Source organism: Hyperoodon ampullatus (assembly GCF_949752795.1).
Source record: "Hyperoodon ampullatus genome assembly, chromosome: 13".
Lineage (NCBI taxonomy): Eukaryota > Metazoa > Chordata > Mammalia > Artiodactyla > Ziphiidae > Hyperoodon > Hyperoodon ampullatus.
The window spans coordinates 51,606,459-51,628,078 of NC_136926.1; the positions used below are offsets into that span (position 1 = coordinate 51,606,459).

General features: G+C 36.6%; 1 protein-coding gene across 2 annotated transcripts in view; it reads right to left on the reverse strand.

The window, feature by feature from the left end:
* Positions 1 to 5,189: 5,189 nt before the first annotated feature.
* The window catches only part of RPRD1A (regulation of nuclear pre-mRNA domain containing 1A), a gene marked incomplete at both ends in the record, with an annotated part of 70,444 nt that continues 54,013 nt past the window's right edge, over positions 5,190 to 21,620 (reverse strand). The window contains one exon of one of the 2 annotated variants that reach the window (XM_079717625.1): positions 5,190 to 5,339. In XM_079717625.1, coding sequence (XP_079573751.1) covers positions 5,190 to 5,339 — 150 coding nt within the window. Of the gene's footprint in view, positions 5,340 to 16,259; positions 16,334 to 21,620 lie in introns of those variants that run through there. The other variant, XM_079717627.1, reaches the window with a different exon arrangement.

Consider the following 21,620-nt stretch of genomic DNA (forward strand, 5'->3'; position numbering starts at 1 on the left):
ACCCAACGCAGCCAAAACTAAATAAATTAATTAATTAAAAAAAATGTCTGTGGTGAGAAACTTTAAAAAAAAAAAAAGGAAATCCTGACACATGATACAACATGAACGAACCTAGAGGAGATTATGCTAAGTTTAATAAGCCAAGCACAAAAGAACAAATATTTTATAATTCCACTTATATGACGTACCTGGAGAAGTCAAATTCATAGAGACAGAAAGTAAAATGGTTGCAAGGGGCTGGAGGGATGGGGGCTATAGTTTAATGGGTAGAGTTTTAAATGGGGAAGATGAAAATGTTCTAAAGATGGATGGTGGTGATGGTTGCACAACAGTGTTAATCATCAATGTATTGAATGCCAGAGTACACTTTAAAATGGTGAATTTTATGTTACATACATTTTACCTCAATAAAAACAACACACAACTGCGTATAATATCTTTTCATGAGCCCCTCTCCTTCCCCACACTTCTAGCTAAGATGTTACTTTTTAATTTGAATATTTGCATGTTATAATTTCACTGTAACTTCACATGTTATGCAAAATGTGGATATGGTGATGATGGAGCTGCTACACAACATATCAGTATAACAGGCAGCACTATGTAGTGGTTCAGAAGCACAGGCTCAGAGTCAAACTTGGAGCTGGGTCTGAATCCCAGCTTCACCATTTGACTTGCTCAGGGTCACACAGAATTTACACTGTGCCTTAGCTTCCCCATATGTAAAACTAGAATAATCAGAGTATCTATCGCAAAGGATATGTGAAGTGCTTGGAGAAGCCCTGGTGTACAGTAAGTACCATAAATGCGTGACCTACCATCATTGTATGTTATAGACCATAATTTGCTTTGCAGGGCATTGTTTCTCAAAGTGCAGTCAAGAATAACCTGCGTCAGAATCATCTTGGTAGCTTGTTTAAAATGCAGATTTCCAAATCTATCCCAAATCTTCTGAAACAGAATCCCTGGATACAGGTCCCACTGTATAAAACCTACTGCTGCAAGGGGGGGAAATTGGAATGGGAATGGGAAGCACCCAGATTCAGATAAAGTGACCAGAGGCCATCCAGGAATGGAGAACCAGGGGCACTAGCCTAAGGACTAGACCTCCCAGACTTTCTAGATAAGAATCACAGAGAATTCTGATTCAGGAGGTATGTGCCCTTTTTGCAAATGTCCCAAGTGAGTCTTATAAAAGGAGTTTGGCAAACACTGCCCTAGAGATTCCCTCAGATTTCTAGTATTTTCCAATTCTGCTTTAAATTCAAGATGTGGTGAGAGGACCTGTACTCCAGGGATTTCAAGGTACCAAGTGAATCTGTTCACTCAAAAGCACTACTTCTGTGCAGTAGGTCACAAAACAAGATATGGTCTCGTTCTCTGCCCAAAGGAACCTGCTATATACGGAACTGTAAAACCCATACTTTATTATCTTATTACTTGGAATTGCCTGAAATTACCTGGAATTTTAAATCATGAAGCAAGTCACGGACTTGTAAGTTACTCTAGAGTAGTGGTTGTCAAAATGTGGTCCCTAAACTCAGTGGCATTAGCATCAAGTTGTTAGAAATGTAAACTATCAGCCCTTATCCCAGAACCTCTGGGGGTGGGGCCCAGCAACCTATAATTTAATAAGCCCTCCAGGTGATTCAGATGTTCGCTCAAGTTTGGTTCCCATTGACCGAGCAAATAGAATCTCCTTTGGCAGTTTCTCCACGGTAACATTGCTGGACACTTCCAGTACTTTGTTTCCCTCCCAGTCCACCAATGTCTCCTTCCCCACCCCATATCCAATTAAACAAATTCACAAAAATAATCTACACATCTCAAAAAGAACATAAAACTTTATTAAGAACATCTTATATTGTCATCAGATACCACCAAAGAAAAAGGGGTAAAGAAATAGGGAAACTTCATCTTCCCGTGTGCTACTGCCGCCTCAGAACAGACTCATGTGTGGCTGGCTGGAATTACAGATGGCAACAAATGCTCTGTATAAATAAATTCAGTAAGTAACACAATGCTCCCTTTCTATACAGAGAAGAACTGGATTTACACTTTAAAAAGCTTTGATACAGTGCAACAACTATTAAACAAGACTACATCTTAGGAGCTACTTCTTAATAGAATACAAAGCAGTATAGAGCTTTATGTTATTTCATATAATATAAATTTTTTGAATGGAAAATTCAGAAAGGACATTCTAACTTTCCTAATTAATTTGTACTTTTGAGTGTTTTCTTTCTAAAGATTTCTCAGAACCAGTTCAATAATGATAATAGATGAGTTGCTCATCTACAGTGACAATTGACAACCTAGGTTTGTTATTTTAATTTTGCAAATCAGGATGACAAGGTCATCCCAGCTGTTGCTGATCCTGAAGGAGTTCTTACAGAAAAACCCTGATTCAGAGTGCATGTGAGAAGAGGTGCCAAAATAGCTGCACCTGGACTGGTTTTCCTAGAAAGGGAGGTTGGCTATTAAGCACAGCTCATTCTCTCGGACTCCCGGGTTCCCCCATGTGGTTCTTTTACTTACTGTAATGATGGAAGGAGCAGAGGGAACACCAGGGAATCTGTTCTGCCACTCCAGACAGCTCTCTGCGCTGTGTGTGGAGAAAAGAGTGATGATATCCATTCAAACCAAAATGCCCCTACTGCAAGTATGGTGACGTGCTTTTCTCTTGAGGGGCCAGGCCAAGCTGCACTCAAAAATGCGTGATTTGCCTCACGTACACAGTGAAGAAAATGCTCATGATTCAGAATCTGGTATTATAATACCCCCAGCTAGCCCCATTTCTCGAGAAAATGTAGTCTCCCTTTTAGAAAGGAAAGCTATTTACTGCTAAGGCTTACCATGTTAATTATCATAAGGCTGAAAACATAACTTCTAAACCAGACCATACCATTTGTGTTTACAGTCAGTCAATCAACCAACAACTGAAGGCTTGTGGAGGATTGGTCAAAGGGTGAAATTGGGAGTAGGATTCAGGTTGAGTACTATCTCTTATCACAAATCGCATCAAGCTCTCTAAAAAATAATGCGTTTTTATCATAAATATTTAGAGCAGATACTGGCATTAAAATCAGTATCTAAGTCAGAAGTCTGTCTTAAACGGTGAAAATATTTCAACAAACTTCTAATAGGTTTCAAATCTTCCCAGGAGTACATAGTTTATAAATTAGTTTTAAATGGAAAAAAAATGCATTCTGAATAGATAAATCAACACTTCAGCAGATCATAAATAAGGTCAAGATGCTGAAAATAAATTAATACACAAGTTTTTGCTTTCACTTTAACAAAAATTAACTTATGTGGCATACTTTTACAACAGGTATAACCAGGTTTTAATAATTGTGCATTGGTTACACCCTCCACCACCATGCTGAATCTTTTTCTTACAAATCCTACACCTAGGGACAGAAGTACACAAGACAGACATACACTCCAATGTGTAAGTCTGGCTACTACACACCATTTTCTTAGTGACGTTACAAATGTTGGTCAGGATCTACTACCAGTAATTTGTCAACCACATTACAAGTTAAGTACATTCATGGTTAAGTGGATTAGATTCCTGGGTGAGCTTTCTGTGGTAGTGTTCACAGGGAATTTAATTACTACCATTCCTGTGAAAAAATGTGCCCCGAGTCCCAAAAGTTGACTAAAAAACTTTGGAATATAAGCCATATGTGGGAACTACTTCTCTGTGTGTCTGTTTCGGAGAGGTCAAACTGTTAAAAGCACTGTTCCCAGAACTACTGGCTACTAAAAATAAATATTTGTCTTCTCCTTCACATATAAATTCATTTTAGCTATAATCTCTAATACTGAGAAAGAGTGAAGCCATTCAGACTAGTGAGACATAACTGGCTTGTGGGATCTAAAAGATGTTTTATTGACTATCTAAGTTGAATCTTCTTACAACGAAAAGAAAAATGTCTAATATGTAAAGTAATGAATGAAAAAAATGTTCATCCTAAGTCATCACTGAGTACAAAATCCACAGCTTAACAATGTGATTTAAAGAGAAAGCAGGAGAGCATGCAACTGCTCTAACACACAGGGTTAGAAATAAAAGGTAAAAAAAAAGTACATTTGTTTTGGTAATTCTAAATATACAAATATAATATTTATCAGATCTACCCTGTAGTGTAGCACTGCTTAATTTCCAAATATACAGTCATTCAAAAACCTTAAGGAAACATTAAAAATGTTCCAGGCTACTTTACTGAACATTAATGAATATTGTGTTCTTGAGATATTAAAGCTAAAAATACTATTGTTTTTAAAGTTAAATGGCTAAGAGAATAATAAAGTATCATTATTTTACACTTCTTTTAATCCCACAGATGGCTTTATGTTAAAGGGATCAATTATGTTAAAAGGAGCCTGATTTGACAACTAGAAATCAGTTCTAGAATCAGAGTTGCTCTCTTGGTACAATGTCAAAATTTATAACATTTCCAAAGCATTTTCATATTAATCTATCCAAATAATAATAAACAGTTTATTCAAGGGGGTCCCTATTTTACACTCCTTTTATTCTACACTGTGGCAGTTGGAATGGAACCCCTATAGTGCTATTGTGGAAAAGTTCTCTAGGTTCTGATCTGACTCTCAAAATGACATCCATGTTTACTGTTAAATTACTGACCTCTAGGAAACAGGAACCAAAGGCATTGAGAGGCACAGAACTGATACTTTGGTTGGGGAGAAGGGTGAAAATTAAGTTGGAACACTTAGTCCCTTCTACAATCAAGTCCTAACTATACCATAATAAATTCTCAACGAACTCCTGATTAGTTCTTACTCTTTAGGAATTACATACTATACAGTGATTAGATACTGAAGAAAATAAAGAAAATCATTTGAAAATACATGAAGAAATAGAAACATGGAATTTCTCACAAGGCCCTGAATCAAAAAAATTTACAAAAAGATCTTTTGAAAATAATCAGTATTTGTGAGCTCATTAATACACAGAGATTCACTTTGTTTAAACTAAGTCATGTTAACTTACCAATAAAATAGTAAACAAACCAACATTTTAAACAATTTTATAAATTACTTATTTCTTTCTGTTAATGTCACTCTCTCAACAATATACAAAAATAACACTACAGGACTATCCACCTAACCTGTCTCCATCTCTTACAAAGTCCTGGGCCCTGGAAAGAGACTGGTCATCAATCTTCACTGTAGATGTCCCCCGCAAAGGGCAGGTGCATGTGGCTGCCAGTGACATTGGGCAATCGAGATAAGTCCGGCAGGCTCTGGATCCGGGACCTGAGTTCTTTTCGCACCAGGGAAACTCTGGCTAACTTGCGCTTGTATTCCTGTAACATCAAACCACTCTCATTAGCATTCTGGGAGTTCAGAGAAGAGCTATCTAGCTTATCTAGCTAATGCTCTACATTAAATCTGGTAAAACATTCAGTTTATGCTGAATAACGAGATTATAATGTGAGCTTTAGGATCAAAAGAGGGACTTGGGAAATACTCAAGTAGGTAAACTCATTATTATTATTATTATGAAAAACCACAATCGTAAGCTCTTGTTTCACATTTGTAAAGAGAAGACTAAAATATTAATATTCTTAACTGCAGCATATAAGATTTTCAGGTATACAGGAGCTTGGATATGAAAAAGTATATATTTATTTTCACAAACTTAAACTGAAATTTAGCACTGTTTTCAATTCTGAATGTTGGCAGCAGACCACAGGAGCATTATCAGTATCTGTGAGTTTAATAGAAACCAGTTGCTTCAATATTACTTTACAGTTTTTCACATCTATCTTAAAATATTGTTTATATTTATGACTACTTTGAAATTATTAGACCAACTGCTACATGTAATTTAATATATCAGTAAAGAAGCATATATTACTGTACAAATTTTATCATTTCAATAACTCTACTTCAATATAACTTGTTTCCATTGTAATGCTATGCATTTTATTTTCTACATTTAAAATATTTAACTTGAGAAGGGGTCCAAGGCTTCGCCAGATCACCAAAGGATTACAATGGCACCCAAAAAAAGTCAGGAAACCCTGCAAACAGCAGCCTAAGGAGTCAGAGACTGGAAACTAATTAAGATCATGTTTTGCTTAGGGGGGAAACAGCCCATTCTCTGTAGTGGAAATATCTTTTAACTGAAGTTTCCAGACTTCAACAAGGAGAGAGGAACCTTCTTTACTCCATCACCTAGTAGAGGTGGGATGTGAAGAGGGGAACCTAGAAAGTGGGTATTATTCCCTCTATAAAGCCTACAACCCTCTCCTTCCCTCTGACCAAGGGTGATCTCAAACAAGACAGACCAGGTGAGTGATAAGCTTTCATCTGGGGTAGCAGGTCTATCCACAAAGAGCCCTTCTTCTTTAGCTGTTTCTCTGACTGAATCACCTAGGAAATTTTTGAAGAAACTCAGAATTTTCAAGAGAACTCCAGCCTCACTATCTATCAATTAAATGAGAATCTCTGGCAGTGGATCCAGAGCTCTCAAATTTTGTAAAAGCTCCCCCAAAGGATGCTAATACACAGCCAACTTGTGAGCTACTTCTCTACGGTTTTTCTGTCTAAAATGAAATCAGTTAGCGAACTTTCTTTGTGTTACTGAGCCTCCTCTTTTAAAGAATAACTACACCTGGGGAAAGGAGTTTGTCAGAATTACTATATCCCAACTGCTCTAAGGGAATGGGGGAAAGGAGAAGATTTCTGAAGCATGGGGAACTGGGCACAATGGCAGACAAAGCAGACAAGGTTGAAAGCTGGACATGTTCTAGGATAGCTTTGGGCACATAAGAGAGGGGTCAATCTTTGCCATATCTGCTTGTTCCTGAATTTCTAATCCATCATGAAGATCAAGGTTGAGTAAAAGAGAGTTTAATTGGGATCTATAACCTCAAGGTAAGATTTTCCTGTTCCCTTTTCCCCTTTGCCAGTGACACACTGGAACACCAGGTAGGTTTCAGCATAACAGCTCAGAGTGGCAAACAAAAGAGAAGCACCAGAGTATTTCATTCTAGATGCATACTTTTCAGTCGGATCTCCACACACATCTCATTTAGCACACGTGTCTTCCTCAGAACATGCTGATAGGGGGGCAAACACATATTTCCATCTGTCCCTCTGTTCTTACTAAATCATTCTTTAATAAGTAACACCTAAAGTACTCTAGGGTCAGCATGACATATCCAGATGCTGTTCAAACATGCTCAAAACTAATTATTCTCTGCTCCTCTCGAGGCTAGATGTTTTGAGAAATGTCTTATGTGCCTTTAGTGGTCATTACTGCTCACCCTAATTTCTAGTTTCTAGCATCCAGATAGGCTGTACTTCAATTATTAAGGTTTATATTAATCCTTTGATGCAAAGGATCTGTGGCAATTATTGATAAAAGCCTTCTACCAATTGGCAACACTGCATACAAAAAAATTGGTAAACATAATCAAAAGCTGCCATTTATTGAATGCCCATAATATGCCAGGCATTAAAGTATGAATTCATTTAATCCTCTCAATAATCCTGTGAGAAGAGTGATTATCCTTCATAAGCGAGTAAAATCGTGCTTTACTATATTAGGAACAAAAGTAGTAATCAAAAGCTTTCTGCTGCTGTCAAAGGCAGACTTTCATCTGAAAGACAAAAGATTTAAGTAGCTCTGGTTAACTATTTGATGTTAGCCTGAAGAAAAAACCAGATGAAACCTGACGAACTACCCAATTCTATGATCCAGGCCATAGTCCCAAAATTTTTCAATTGCCTCACTGGTGGTCTAGAAAGAGGCTCCAAGATTCCACAAGTTGGCTTCCTATGGCAACGATGCTTACAATAAGATGTGTATATTGTTTTGATTCTGATGTACAATAATGATAGTAATTCTCTTAGGTCAGAATCATCACAGCACCACGAATGCACTCTCCTCTTTCACAGCACCTTTAGAAAAATGTTGTTGACTGTCTATTTACAATCCTCCTCTCTGCCTTACAAGACTGCGAGTGTTGTGATGGCGGTCCCCAGCATATGGCCAGTATATATTTATTAAGCACTGGAGGTAACAGTGTTAAACAAAACAGATGAGGTCTCTTGCCTTTACAAAGCTAACATTTCAGGGGGAAGGAGGCATAAAATTACATAAATATCAATATTATTTCAGGTATAAATACAATGAAGAAAATAAAGTTGGGCAATAGGAGAATAAATACGGCAATGTGGGGGGGAAGTCAAGGCTACTTTACAAGTAAACAAAAAAAGAAAGGATTAAGTGTTCAAAAATTTTAAGTTTAAGAGCCTGAGGGCGCCCTTCTTCTGCTCAGCCCCACTCCGTGAAACACAGGCTCTACCTTAGATGCAGAAGCTGAGAATACTGGGGCACGGATAACCCTTGCCCCCGATTCAGGAGGTGGTGGTCTTCACGAGAAGAGGCAAGCCAAGAGGAACACAGGCTCCTGCACCCCTTCCCTTCACCAACAGCTCAGCTCCTATAGCAGGGGCATCACTTAAAGAAAAGCTTGCCATTGTCCCACTCCTAGTTCCACAGACCTGACTCAAAGATTTTGCATGAGAAAGAAACAGGTAATAAAACAGCGCCCTCCTGGTGTCAAAACAAATATCTAACACTGACCTCAAAACAAAATCAGTGTCTGGAAGAGATATCTGCACTCCCATGTTCATCGCAGCATTATTCACAATAGCTAAGATATGGAAACAACCCAACTCTTTGTCAACAGGTGAATGGATAAAGACATGGTACATATATACAGTGGAATATTCAGCTATGAGAATGAAGGAAATTCTGTCATTTGCAACAACCTGGACAAACCTAGAAGACATTACGTTAACTGAAATTAGCCAGACAGAGAAAGACAAATACTATATAATCTCACTTATATGTGGACCCTTAAAGAAAAGATGAACTCACAGAAATAGAATAGAATGATGGTGACCAGGGACTGGGGTAGAGGCGGGGTGGGAGATGGGGAGACACTGGTCAAAAGGTACAAGCCTTCAGTTATAAAATGAATATGCTCTGGGGATCTAATGTACAGATGGTGATTATAGTTAATAATACTGTGTTGTACACTTGATAATCTGCTAAGAGAGTAGACCTTGTGCTCTCATCACCAAAGTAATCATGTGAAGTGATGAATATATTAATTAACCCGATTGTGGTAATTATTTCACAAATACATGTGTTAAATCATCCCGTCGTAGACTTTAAATATATACAACTTTATGTGCCAATTTTACTTCAATAAAGCTGGAGTGGGAGAAAAGAAATATCTTTTTATTCTCAGTAAACCAAAAAAATTACCCTAAGCATGAAAGAGAAAACACAAACGTGGATCCAGTGGCATGCATGTATCAGGGAAAGTCTAAGGTGTGGTAGTCTAATCTGATAAACGCATCAATAGGTAAGGCCACTACGTAAGTCCCTTTCAGTTTTCTCATTCTTTTTTTAACTAAACCTGCATCTTGCAAAAACAGCTTTCAAAAGACTTATTTTGTTTTAACGTAAATAACCTTTTTTTTCCCTAAAAGAATTTAGCTCTGTTCCAGCCCCAAAGAAGGGGAAGGACCTGAATTTTAAATAAAAAAAAAAAAAAACTGCTGAAAAGCCAAAGCATTAAAAAATTAAGCCCCTTCCCTCAGCAATAAATACTGAACTGCTTTTACTGCAAAGGTATAGTGTTCTGACTATTCTGTGTATTTAAGTCTTTTTTTAATTTTTATTTTTAAATTGTAGTTGATTTACAATGTTTCAGATGTACAGCAAGTGGTTCAGTTATATACAATATATAGATATTTAAAGAATATATCTATATATATTCTTTTAGATTCTTTTCCACTATAGGTTATTACAAGATATTGAATATAGTTCCCTGTGCCATACAGTAGGTCCTTGTTATCTATTTTATATATAGTCTGTATCTGTTAGTCTCGAATTCCAAATTTATCCCTCCCACCCTGTCCCCTTTGGTCTCTTTCTTCTTTTGTTCTCTTCTCCTGTGACCGGATGACTATTTTTAGTATTGTTTGGACTCCTTCTTTTTTGTGTTTATATCTATTATAGATTTTCTGGTTTGTGGTTACCTTGAGGTTTTGGAATAGCAGTCTTATATATATACGTGATTGCTCTAAGTTGCTGATCTCTTAATTTCAAATGCATTTAAAATACCCTGCATTTGTACTCTCCTCCCCTCACAATTACTGTTTTTGATATAATATCTTACATCTTGTTTTGTGCATCCCTTACCTCCTTATTGTGGACAGATAATTTTACTACTTTTGTCTAACTTCCCTACTAGCTTTGTGTATGGATGATTTCCTACCTTTACTGTATGTTCGCCTTTATCTGTGAGCTTTTTCATTCTGTAATTTTGTTTCTAGTTGTGGCCTTTTCTTTTTTACCCAGAGTTCCATTAACAGCCGTAAAGCTGGTTTGGTGGTGCTGAAATCTTTTACCTGTTACTTGTCTGTAAAGCTTTTGATTTCTCCATCAAATCTGAATGAGCGTCTTGCTGGGTAGAGTATTCTTGGTTGTAGGTTCTTCCCTTTTGTCACTTTACATGCATCATGCCACTCCTTTCTGGCCTGCAGAATTTCTGTTGAAAGATCAGCTGCCACTTTGGAGCCAATGCTTCACCTCATTTCCTGTTGACTGTTTACATGAGTCATTTTACTTCTCCCTCACTATTCCCTCCATTCAACAAGGTCTGTATTTTTGTTCTTAATTTACTTGCCAGTATCACCACCACCATCACCCTAAAACCGCAAACCCTCGTCTGACTATATTTCAACATTAATGAATCAGGAGGTGTTATCTATCTTGTGTGCAGTTAGAGCTAGGTTGAAATCTGAACCACCACTAGAAAAGCTTTTCTTTACAGCTAATGTTGAGTATATATTGTGTCCAAATCTCCATTTTACAGGACCTATTTTAAGACCAAACTTTGCCATAGAAACTTTTCCCACTTTAGTTTCACACTAACTTCCTATGATCTGCTACTATTCAAGTTATTTCTGAACTTAAATACTACTATACTGTTTTCTAGTTTTCATAATTAGGGGGAAACACACAGCAGAGCACTGGGTGTGAACAGGTCCCCTGTCGATTCTCCTGGGCATTAGGTCAAAAGATCTGGATACAAGTACCACCTCCTCAATTTACTACCTGTAATCTTAGGCAAGGGCACCCTAAGATTATCTAAGCCTCAGCTGCTTCATTTGTAAAATATGGGTATCTACTTTATTGGGCTGTGAGGCTTAAATAAGTTAATGTGGAAGTTTTCAAATTATGAAGTGCCATAGAACTGCAGTTATCATTCTGGGATGGTATCAGAACCATCTTGTACCAAAAACAGCTAAGAGGATAAATTTCCTAAAATTTGGAGTTCTTATTCATTTTAGGGCTGATCCAGATACAGTTGTTCTAATATTTCAGCTGCTTAAAATAAATAGCTTAACTATTTCTGAATTTAAATATATAGGGCTTCCCTGGTGGCGCAGTGGTTGAGAGTCCCCCTGCCGATGCGGGGGACACGGGTTTGTGCCCCGGTCCGGGAAGATAGCACATGCCGCGGAGCGGCTGGGTCCGTGAGCCATGGCCGCTGGGCCTGCGCGTCCGGAGCCTGTGCTCCGCAACGGGAGAGGCCACAACAGTGAGAGGCCCGTGTACCGCAAAAAAAAAATAATATATATATATAATATATATATATAATATATATATAATATATATATATATATGGGCTGCCTTTATCTTGCAAATGCTACTAATAATTCTGCTCTCTTCCTTCACACATGACTCTGACTTAAAAAAAAAATTGGAGTTCAACTGTACCCACATGTGCATCTTTAGTGGCCATTAAGGGCTGTGGTCAACAATTTCAAGCATCATGCCTACCATATTACAGCCCCTTCCTTCCTACCCACTTCCTGAGAGACAGCTGCTGCAGCAGAAAAAGGAATATATCAAGTTAGGAAGCCCAATCCTGATTCTAGTGAGTAAGCTGTGTAGCTTTTGTAGGAATCAAGTTTGAGTGTAATCCAGATTCCAGAATGCTCTGAAAACAAGGCTTTGATAATGCATTCTCTCTCTTTTCATTTGTGAAATCAATGTTTAGGGTGCCTTTCAAGTATAACAATATGGGCTGGACAACCCCCAGTTTTAAAAGACCTATGAGGATATTTTTTTCAGCCAAAAAAAATGGACATCCTAGCATTAAAGACTTTCTCCACAATAGCATTTCTTAAAGATGGAGAGAGTGATGTAGTATTTCCATACGACATCTTATTTCCATAGTATTCCACAAGCTGTACGTATTCAAACACCTAAGCAATTTAATTTCTCCCTTTATATCTCACTGTATGTATTCTTAGTCTGAAATCTGGTTGATTCAGTTTTGGCTACTTAAAATTTACCTGTTACATCATTTTTAATCAGTCGTCATAGTAACTACATATTTGAGAATAAAATAAGTTGATCCTTGGGTCACAAAAGCACAAATTAACGTTGAAGGTGGAGCTAGTTATCTTCATTCAAAATAGTATCAAGACATAATCTTCAGAACATATTATAGAACCCCTTAGGTTGATGGTAATCTTCATAATCCTGGTCCCTTTTATTTGTTCTTCTGCAGACCCCTAAATGGTTTTGTTCTTTGATATGTATTTCATTACGTCTTCTGCCTCTCTTTAAATGTTAACAAGTCTTTCTTAAGTGACTTTCTTCAATATAACTATTTAGAAGCTCTGATTCTCATTTTTCACTATCCACCATAATTTACTTCATTTTGCATACCCTGGGGTTGGGGCTCTTTGCTAGATTAGACAGGAAAAGTTAATTGAAGTATCAATCAATATTTTTAAAATACCTCTTAAAGGCGGCCAAGAAATTCCATGATGTCGGGGAGATGTCAAGGCTGTTGCCATCTCCAGGTAACAGTGTAAAGCAAGTAAAGATCTCAGTGGTTTGCCCTAATTTGTCTTCTAGAAAACAAATACCCAAACTTAGCTTGGGAATCTAGTCCTGCAATTGTTAAAAACTATTGTATATATAATTAAAATATTTTTAAAGTAAAATATCAAATCCTTTCTCATCTCTTTTCACATTATCCCACACATCTCTGATGGAACCATTTTTCCTTGACCATCTGCAGAAAAGTTACCTTTTAGTGGGAAATACTTTAGTGTAAATGAATGTCATCTAACAGACTGTCTTATATCTTGCAGTTCCTTTGAGGGCTTACTATCATTCTCTTAAATAAGTATTCTACAATAAAAGCAGATTTTACTTTTAAAATATTCTTGGAATAGGTAATTCCCACCTGTTAATAAATTATAATTCTATTACCATGAAGGCTCATTAGCCTTCTGGATTAACAAGCAGAAAAAAGATTTAATATTTTCTCAGGGACTTAGTTTTCTGCAAGGAACCCAATGCCTACCTGGCTATCGACTGGGTTTGAAAAAATAAAAAATGTTAAATTGTAATGAGGGTAGATACTTTTATAAATAAGCTTTATACATTTCTAGATTGTGACCCTAACCAAGATTTTGATGTGCTTACTAAATGCCAAATGCTGTTCTAAGTGGTCCATTTAATCTTCATAGGTAGAGACTCTTATTATCCATGCATTACAGATAATAAAACTAAAGCACAATTAACCACTAATTAAGAAACTTCCTCTTAAGTCAAAAGACAAGGTCAAAAAAGCTTGAAACCTAGACAGTCTGGCTTCAGAGTCCTCATGCTTAACCATTATGCTATCCTGTCTCTCGTATCTTGGAATTGTTATTGGGATGGGTATTCTTTAGAAGTGTGTTATCCAACTGAAATCTACCTTACATGAAATATAGGATCACCACAGTCACAGGACTAACAGCTATGTCCCTAAAACTCAAAATCCAACATGTTTAGGAAACAAACTGTGACTTGTATTAGGTAGTCTAATTCTGCCATTAAAACATTTCTGAAATCCCCAGTAATGGAGAGGAGCTGTCATTTTCTCATGAATAACAGCATATGGGCCTAGAGACTTAAAAAAAAAAAAAAGACTAATAATAATAGCAGCAACATACAGAAGACACAAGGGAAAAGAAACAAGAAAAGGCAAGGGGCTAGTCCAATCAGGAACGATGACCAATATTCCAGGAAAATTGAACCTATCACTAATCATCAGTTTTGACCTTGGAGAGGGAGGGGGAGCCAGGAGCTGATAGGCAGCTTATAACTGAGGTCATTTATCTGTAAGCAACTTCAAAATCAAGTGGGAAGAAGGAATTTAAGGAAGTGAGATATAACAAATTAATTTTTCTACTTGTCTGATATTTAAATTAGGAAGTAGACTTAATTATGCTTTCTATAAATTTTCATTTTGTGTGACCTTTTAGCCTAAATTATTTTCATTTTCTGTGTGACCTTCTAGTCTCACTCCCTTAGTATGTATTATTACTCAGTTACTAAAGAATCACACTATTTCAGGGTCATGGAGGTCAGCCAATTTGATATTTCCCAAATTAGGTGTCCCATGGAACACTGTTACACAAGGCTTTAACAGGCAGGCCATAAATCAGAGGTTCTGGGCTGTTTGGAGGCACACATAGTTTCTCTGCTACATCCCTGCTCCAATCTCCAATATGCTCATGTCCAGAGTGAAGGTCCAAGAAGGGAATCTGGCTTGTAACACTCCTCAAAAACCTGAAATACATGTTTGCTGAATATATACTACCATCTCCCAGAGCCAGTTTATATATAGAATACAGTGAGGCAAACATTAGACCCAACATTTCTCTTGTCCTTGTCATTCAACCTCTTCTTGACCACCTTCAGTAACAGCAAACACTACTTTATCCTTCACTTTTAAAGAACAGTTTCACTGGATATAGAATTTTAGGTTGGTGTTTTTCCTTGAACACTTTTCACCCCACTCCCTTCTTGCTTGTGTGATTCTACTGAGAAGTGTACTGTAATTCTTAGCCTACACGTAAGATGTTTTTCCCCTCTGGCTTTTTTCAAGGTTTTCTCTTTGCCTTTTGTTTTCTGCAGTTTGAATATGACACGCCTCAGTGCAGACTAGATTTTTTGATATCCTGTGTTTGTTCTGCGTTTCCTGGGTCAGTGGTTTGATGTCTGTCATTAACTCTGGAATTTCTTGGCCATTATTACTTCAAATATTTCTTCTGCTTCATTTGTTCTTCTGGTATTCCAAGCACATGTATGTTACACTTTTCCAAACTGTCCCACAATTCTTGAATGCTCTGTTTGGTTTTTGTTTTGTTTGGGAGGGGAGGTTGCTGCTTGTTGTTGTTCTATTTTCTTTTTGCATTTCAGTTTGGAAAGTTTCTACTATCAAGCTCATTGATTTTTTCCTCAGCAGTGTCCAGTCTACTGAGGTGATCATCAAAGGCACTTTTCATTTGTCAGTGTTTATTTCTAACATTTAAATTTTGCTTTTGATTCTTTCTTAAGCATGTTCACCTCTACTTAGATCTGTTCTTGAACGTTGTCTACTTTTCATTAGAGCTGTTAACATATTAATCAGTTATTTTAAATTCCTGAACTGGTGATTCCAGAATTTGTGTCATACAAGAATTTGTTTCTGATCCTTGTTTTGTCTCTTCAGGCTGTTTCTTGCCTTTGGCATGCTTTGTAATTTTTTCAAAAGCTGAATGTGATTACCAGGCAATAAAAACTGAGGTAAATAAATCTTTATTGTGAGGTTTTACAATAATCTGGCCAGGATTGGGGCTGTATTTAAGGTTTGCTGTAGATGTAGGTAGCTGAGGCTGAAACATTAAGTAATCCTTTCACATTGGGCCAGTTCTAATTGCCAGAATGGTCTTGTCACCTGGAACATATCCACTGGTCCTAGGTTCTGCCTTCTTATGTAAACCCAACTCTTCTCTTCGGATAGCTTTCAAAGCATCTGAAGACAGGTAGCACATAAATTATGCCTGTCCTCAAGTCTGATCTCTGATATCCCCATTTGTTCAACTGTTCTCCCATGTATTTTGTTTCCATTTCCTTTGCCATCCTGGCCTCTGCCTCTGAGTAAACACTGTGGTCAGTTAATTCCCTTTGCTAACGCAGAATCCAGCCTGAGTTCAATACATAAATCTGGCTGTTGTTTAACCAGCATCCAATAAAATAGAATGTACTTTCCATGTTCTGAATTTAGTGTAGCTTAACAGTGTTTATGTTACCACAGCTGTATCACCATGCTGACTAACAGCTACATGACCGCTGCTTTCTTCCATGAAGTGATGCCAAGCCAGGTCCTGATCATGTTGATGCAGTTAGCTTAGAGGAATCTAAATGAAGGAACTGACAGTAGAAATTTTTAAGCAGAGAAAAGTGATAATGAAAGCAATGCAAGATTCACACTGATTCCCATTCAATTTGCACTAGTTATGGACCAATGGTTATTAAACTGTGAGCCAAAGATGCATATTAGAGGCAGCCCTAATTCAACTGAAGTTGTAAGCAAATTTGTGCGCGTGTGCATTTTTCAAACCTGTTGGCAACTCAAAAATGATTTAAAAGGGCCATGTTCTCATATTCCTGCAATCTTTCTGATGTTTCATGAATACACCTTTTTAATCAAAGAAAACTGAACACATTTAGCTATGGTCTCAAAAGTCAAAAGGTAACTTAAATCTCATTAGGAATTAGAATATAAAGCACATTACTGTAGCATAATGTGTTTAGCATCTAATAAGTTATCAAAATTTATCAAATTTACTGATAATGACCTAAGGTAATATATGTGCATTTTCATTGTATGTAAATTACCTCAATTTTAAAATGTACTAAGTTTACTAATCCTAAAAAACACCCAAGACTATTACTTTATATTGGAATAAGATCACTGATATTAGAAAGATTCCAAGAATGGAACTGGCTTTACTTTGAAGCAGTGCCTTTCTCCATAACCTGATCTAAGCATGACCAAATTTGGCAGATGCTTTACAAAGAATTTTTGCTTTAGGAAGTTATGCCTGACAGAATTCTTTCTGTGAGATTATTAGTGTGAATGACATAAGGCCCTCCTTAAAATTTTGATTAACTATCTAAGAGGTTCACATTTTATTTTATCAAATCTTACGTGTGCAATGATATCAAAATTACCAAGATAAATTCTAGTTCTAACATGAATCTTACTTCAAAAGTAAGGAGTGGATAAATTAGAAGGTATAGCTATCAAAAATACCACTCCCCCAATAAATTACAATGGTGTACTGAAGGACTGAACTTAGAGAGGCAATGAGGACTTGTAGTAGATAACTTCCAATATTCTTGATAGTAAATATCCCCCCCACCCCAATCTGTCACATGGACCTAGTTCTTTCAGTAAATCCAGTAAGTACAACTTATTTATCCTGATGTGGATAAATGGACCTTTTTTAAAGTTCCACCCCTGTTTGAAATAAAGGAAACAAAAGATACAATAAATGCTAGCCACCTACAATGTTGTTAAAAAATCACTTCCACATTTTTTAAAAGATGAGACTGAATATACACAATTATTTAAAACAAACAAAAAACCCAGAGTGGAGTGAAATACATTAAAATATTAATAATAAGTGTTTTCAGAGGTTGGTGTAAACTTTTGAGTTGGGTTTTTTTTTCAGTATTTTCCAAATTTTCTATAATAAACATGTATTGTTTTTATGATGGGAAAGTGTTTTAGGAATAAAAGGCAAGGAAAAAAATTTAAACTCTGCATATTGCTTTCAAAAGATGAATTTCTAAAGTACTCAGAAGTTTCTAACTATAAGAAGGGAATAGGGGAAAAGTCAAAAGCACTGAATTTTAGAACTTAAATAGATCTCACAAATCATTAGGTTTGATATCTACATTTTGAAAAAAAGGGCCTGATATTGCACAATTTCTTCAAGTTCACAATTTAAGTTCTAGAACCCATAACTCTCAGTTCATTATTCTAATCCATACTCCATACTCACTGAAGACTAACCAAGATAAATACCTGAGTTGGATGTAAATTTGTACATACAGTATGGCTACAACTCTTTTAACATTTTTTATAATTATGCTTACAATGGTGTTTTTAATCTATGATTTTTATAAGATTAAGGAAATACATTGAAGTGTTATCAGGAGCTAAGTGGTTTTAATGTATTCATTTTAATGTAATTAATGTATTTTTCAAATTTCCTTTGAAGATAATGTTAATACTTCTGTGCCTCAGTGTTCTCATTCATAAAACAGGTATAGTAATAGTAATCCACCTCATATAGTCACAAATAAAAATACGATCAGTACCTAGAATGGTACCTTCACACAGAGTAAATGCTAAGTATCAGTTATTATTTTATGATAAAAATTTAAATTATCTCCCTTACAATGGAGTTTAAGTGCAATAGCAGGTATCAGGTTAGGCACTGGTAATTTTTCACCCACATAATGTATGGAAATGTTTCCCTTATGCAGGATTGGGATATTGCATTCAAGAGGCCAAAGAATTCTGGGAATCTAAAAACTAATCATCTCTAAGAGGCTTCAAGAGCAGGGTTTCTTGATGAATAGGAGTTTTTGTTTTGTTTTCATTATGAGTGTAGACACTCAAATGAAGGAAAATGGTGCTGATGAGTCAGGAAGGAGTAACACCATGGGATTGCAGAGAGAATGAAATCTAGCAGGCAGAGCCCAAGCTGACGTCCTAAAAGTCAATCTACCTCACTAGCACTAGTCATCCAGATGCTCCACTCCTTCCTACAGATAAATTCTCGGACAGGTCTAGGTAGCAAGCTGAGGAAAAACAGTCATCTGGCAATACCAGCTGCTGGATGAGAACCAACATTAAATTCTGGCAGGTGTGAAGAAAGCTGTACTCTTTGTTCCTATCTTCTTTCTTTTTCCCAGTTTTCCTTCTTTCCATCTTTTTTTCTCTCCTCTGTTTTTGTTCCTTTGCCTCATGCTGAGTTCTACTGTCAAAGGAAACTCTTAACTCTGTTATCATTTACAATACAAAGTTCATTTTGTGTGAAATGTATATATACTATATACCAGTAAACCTAATACTCACTATGTATATACACTATATACAGATAATCCTAAACAGCTTTTGTGACACCAAATTCAGATTTTCACACATTCGTTAGCAAACAGGTCAAAGCTACCCTATCATGATACTACTGTCAACATTTCAGTTTTGTACAGCAGTCTGAGGAGGTACGTGGGTGCTAATACTTGTGATAAAAACAAACAAAAAAATACAAGGATAGAAATCAGACATGCTATGAGTGGCAAATACTTGCCACACAGATACTCCCTGGACTTTAGCTGGCTTGCTGTATGTTCCATGCTAAAAGATAATGAAAACAGAATTTTACTATTCTGAATTGGGATTCAACATCAAAAACTCCAGTAATCTAAAAGTAAAGGGAATTTCACAAATCCAAAGAGAGGACGATAATGCTTCTTTACATTTCATAAGAAAGCAAGAGAAGATGGCAAATTGTTACACATCTTTTGCTTGACAGATTGAAGTTGATGAGACTGCTGTCAAAATGTCAAAATCAGCACTGCAATATCCAGTTCAATAAAAACTAAATCCTTCAACCTGAAGATCAGTTCTTCCTGACTATATTATTTTTAAATTGCATTGTCTATAATAATTAATTAATGTCCTTACTAACTCTATATCTCAAATAATACATGGGGGCTTAAAAAATCAGTAACTACAGCAAGGAAGTTTGTAATTTAAAAAAATCTCTGGGCAAAAATTGTCCCTCTTAATATATGCTTTTGTTGCTAAAATTTAGTATAATTTATTTTTATTCACATTTTTAGGAATGCATCATGTGCCAACAATGGAGCACTGACTTACTAAACTACGTTTAAACTTCATCAGCACAATTTTAGTTTTTCAAAAACTCACAAAGTATCTCACTTGTTCGACTGTTCCACTCTCACCTACTCTCATTTCATAGCCATTGAGGTTTTTATGTCATTGCTTACATTGTTTCCTTGCTTACTTGCCTAGAATTCCCAAACATTCCTTTGTTGATCAGAATAAAACAGTACAGAGCTTTTCATAACATGGTTGTGAGGACACCCTGTTTTCTGATGAATACCAATTAGGGATGGGACAGGATCTCGAGGTGTTTAGGCATTTTCAGTAGTTTACATTACTGTGCTGAATTCTCTATCAACTATTTCCTAGGGGAAAAGTTCTTCCCTCTGAATCTGCTGTCTTAAGTACTGTCCTTTCAAAAATGTTTGATGGTTCCAGTGATGTTACTATCTTTATGTAATTAGACTGTATGTACAACCTACTTGGGTTGTCAGTAAAGTGGACAAGATCCAACATGAATTATCCCAGGGAATGGTTTTCCAGATACAGATGATCCCCATCACTCCTGGGCTTCACCAGCCTGGAGGAGACACTACCCGTTTCCCCTGTTCCAAGCTCCTACAAAGACACAGACACCTCACCACTGCTACCTGGCCCAGGAAGGGGGAATGCACAGGAGTCGACCTTCCTGATTGTTTCCACTGCAACACCCTTAGCCACTGTGTGTTATTCCAACCTCCTTCTTCCCGGTGTTCCACTTCTGAGCATAGAGCATTTGTGTAAATGAGATGCTCCCACCTTTAAGAGGGCACATGCCAGGATGTGGTTTATTTCTTCAATTCCTGTCAGTAATCCACCTTCTAAGAAGACTGCCATTTGAGGGAGGGGGTCACCTACAGCATTCCTTCTCTTATTAGAGTGGAGTTATTACATACCTCATATGTAATAAATATAATTTCCCCACTTTATCTACATCTATTTTTTAAACTATCTTTGTCAATCATTATGAATAGAACTGTGACAATGGAAATGTTCTACATCTGCACTATCCAACAGAGTAGCCAAGAGCCACATGTGGCTACTAAGCATCTGAAATATGGCTAGTGCTGATAATTTAAATTTTACTTAATTGTAATTAATTTAAATATCACTGTGGCTAGTGGCCACCTATTGAACAGTGCAGCTCCTTATCTCTCTACATTTCAACTCAACCCTCCCATTTCATCTCTCTCCTTCCATTTCATTTCTCTTCCTGTTTCATCTCCCTCTCTTCATTATATCTTTATATTTATGTAATATATATGTAACATAAGATGTATACATCTTTATTATATAATTATATGATAAAGACAGACTACACTAGGTTTTATAATTTATTTATTTTAATATATATTATCTTTTCTATAAGTTCTAGGAGGTGGGAAAAGCTGCCACTCAGTCTAACATCGTAAAAAGAAATCTATTCTGCTTTTGTTTTCTCTACAGAATAGAGTGAAAATCTAAATCAGGCAAGGAAATAATGTGAACACCACACTTTAATTATGTCCAAGTCTTAACAGAATCAATTACATTCCAGAACGCTGGGGTAAAAGGTAAAAAACACTTCAGACCAACTTGATTTCTGAGACAATTACATCTCAGATGTCATGAAGAACTACCAAGAAGGTACACACCAGCAAATACTGTACCTAATTCTGAAAAGAGGTAGACTCTATAAACAACAGAGAGGTAGGCCTGGTGCAGATTAAGTCAGAATCTTAGAAAATGATTCAACGTATTGTTTAAAAGAACTTA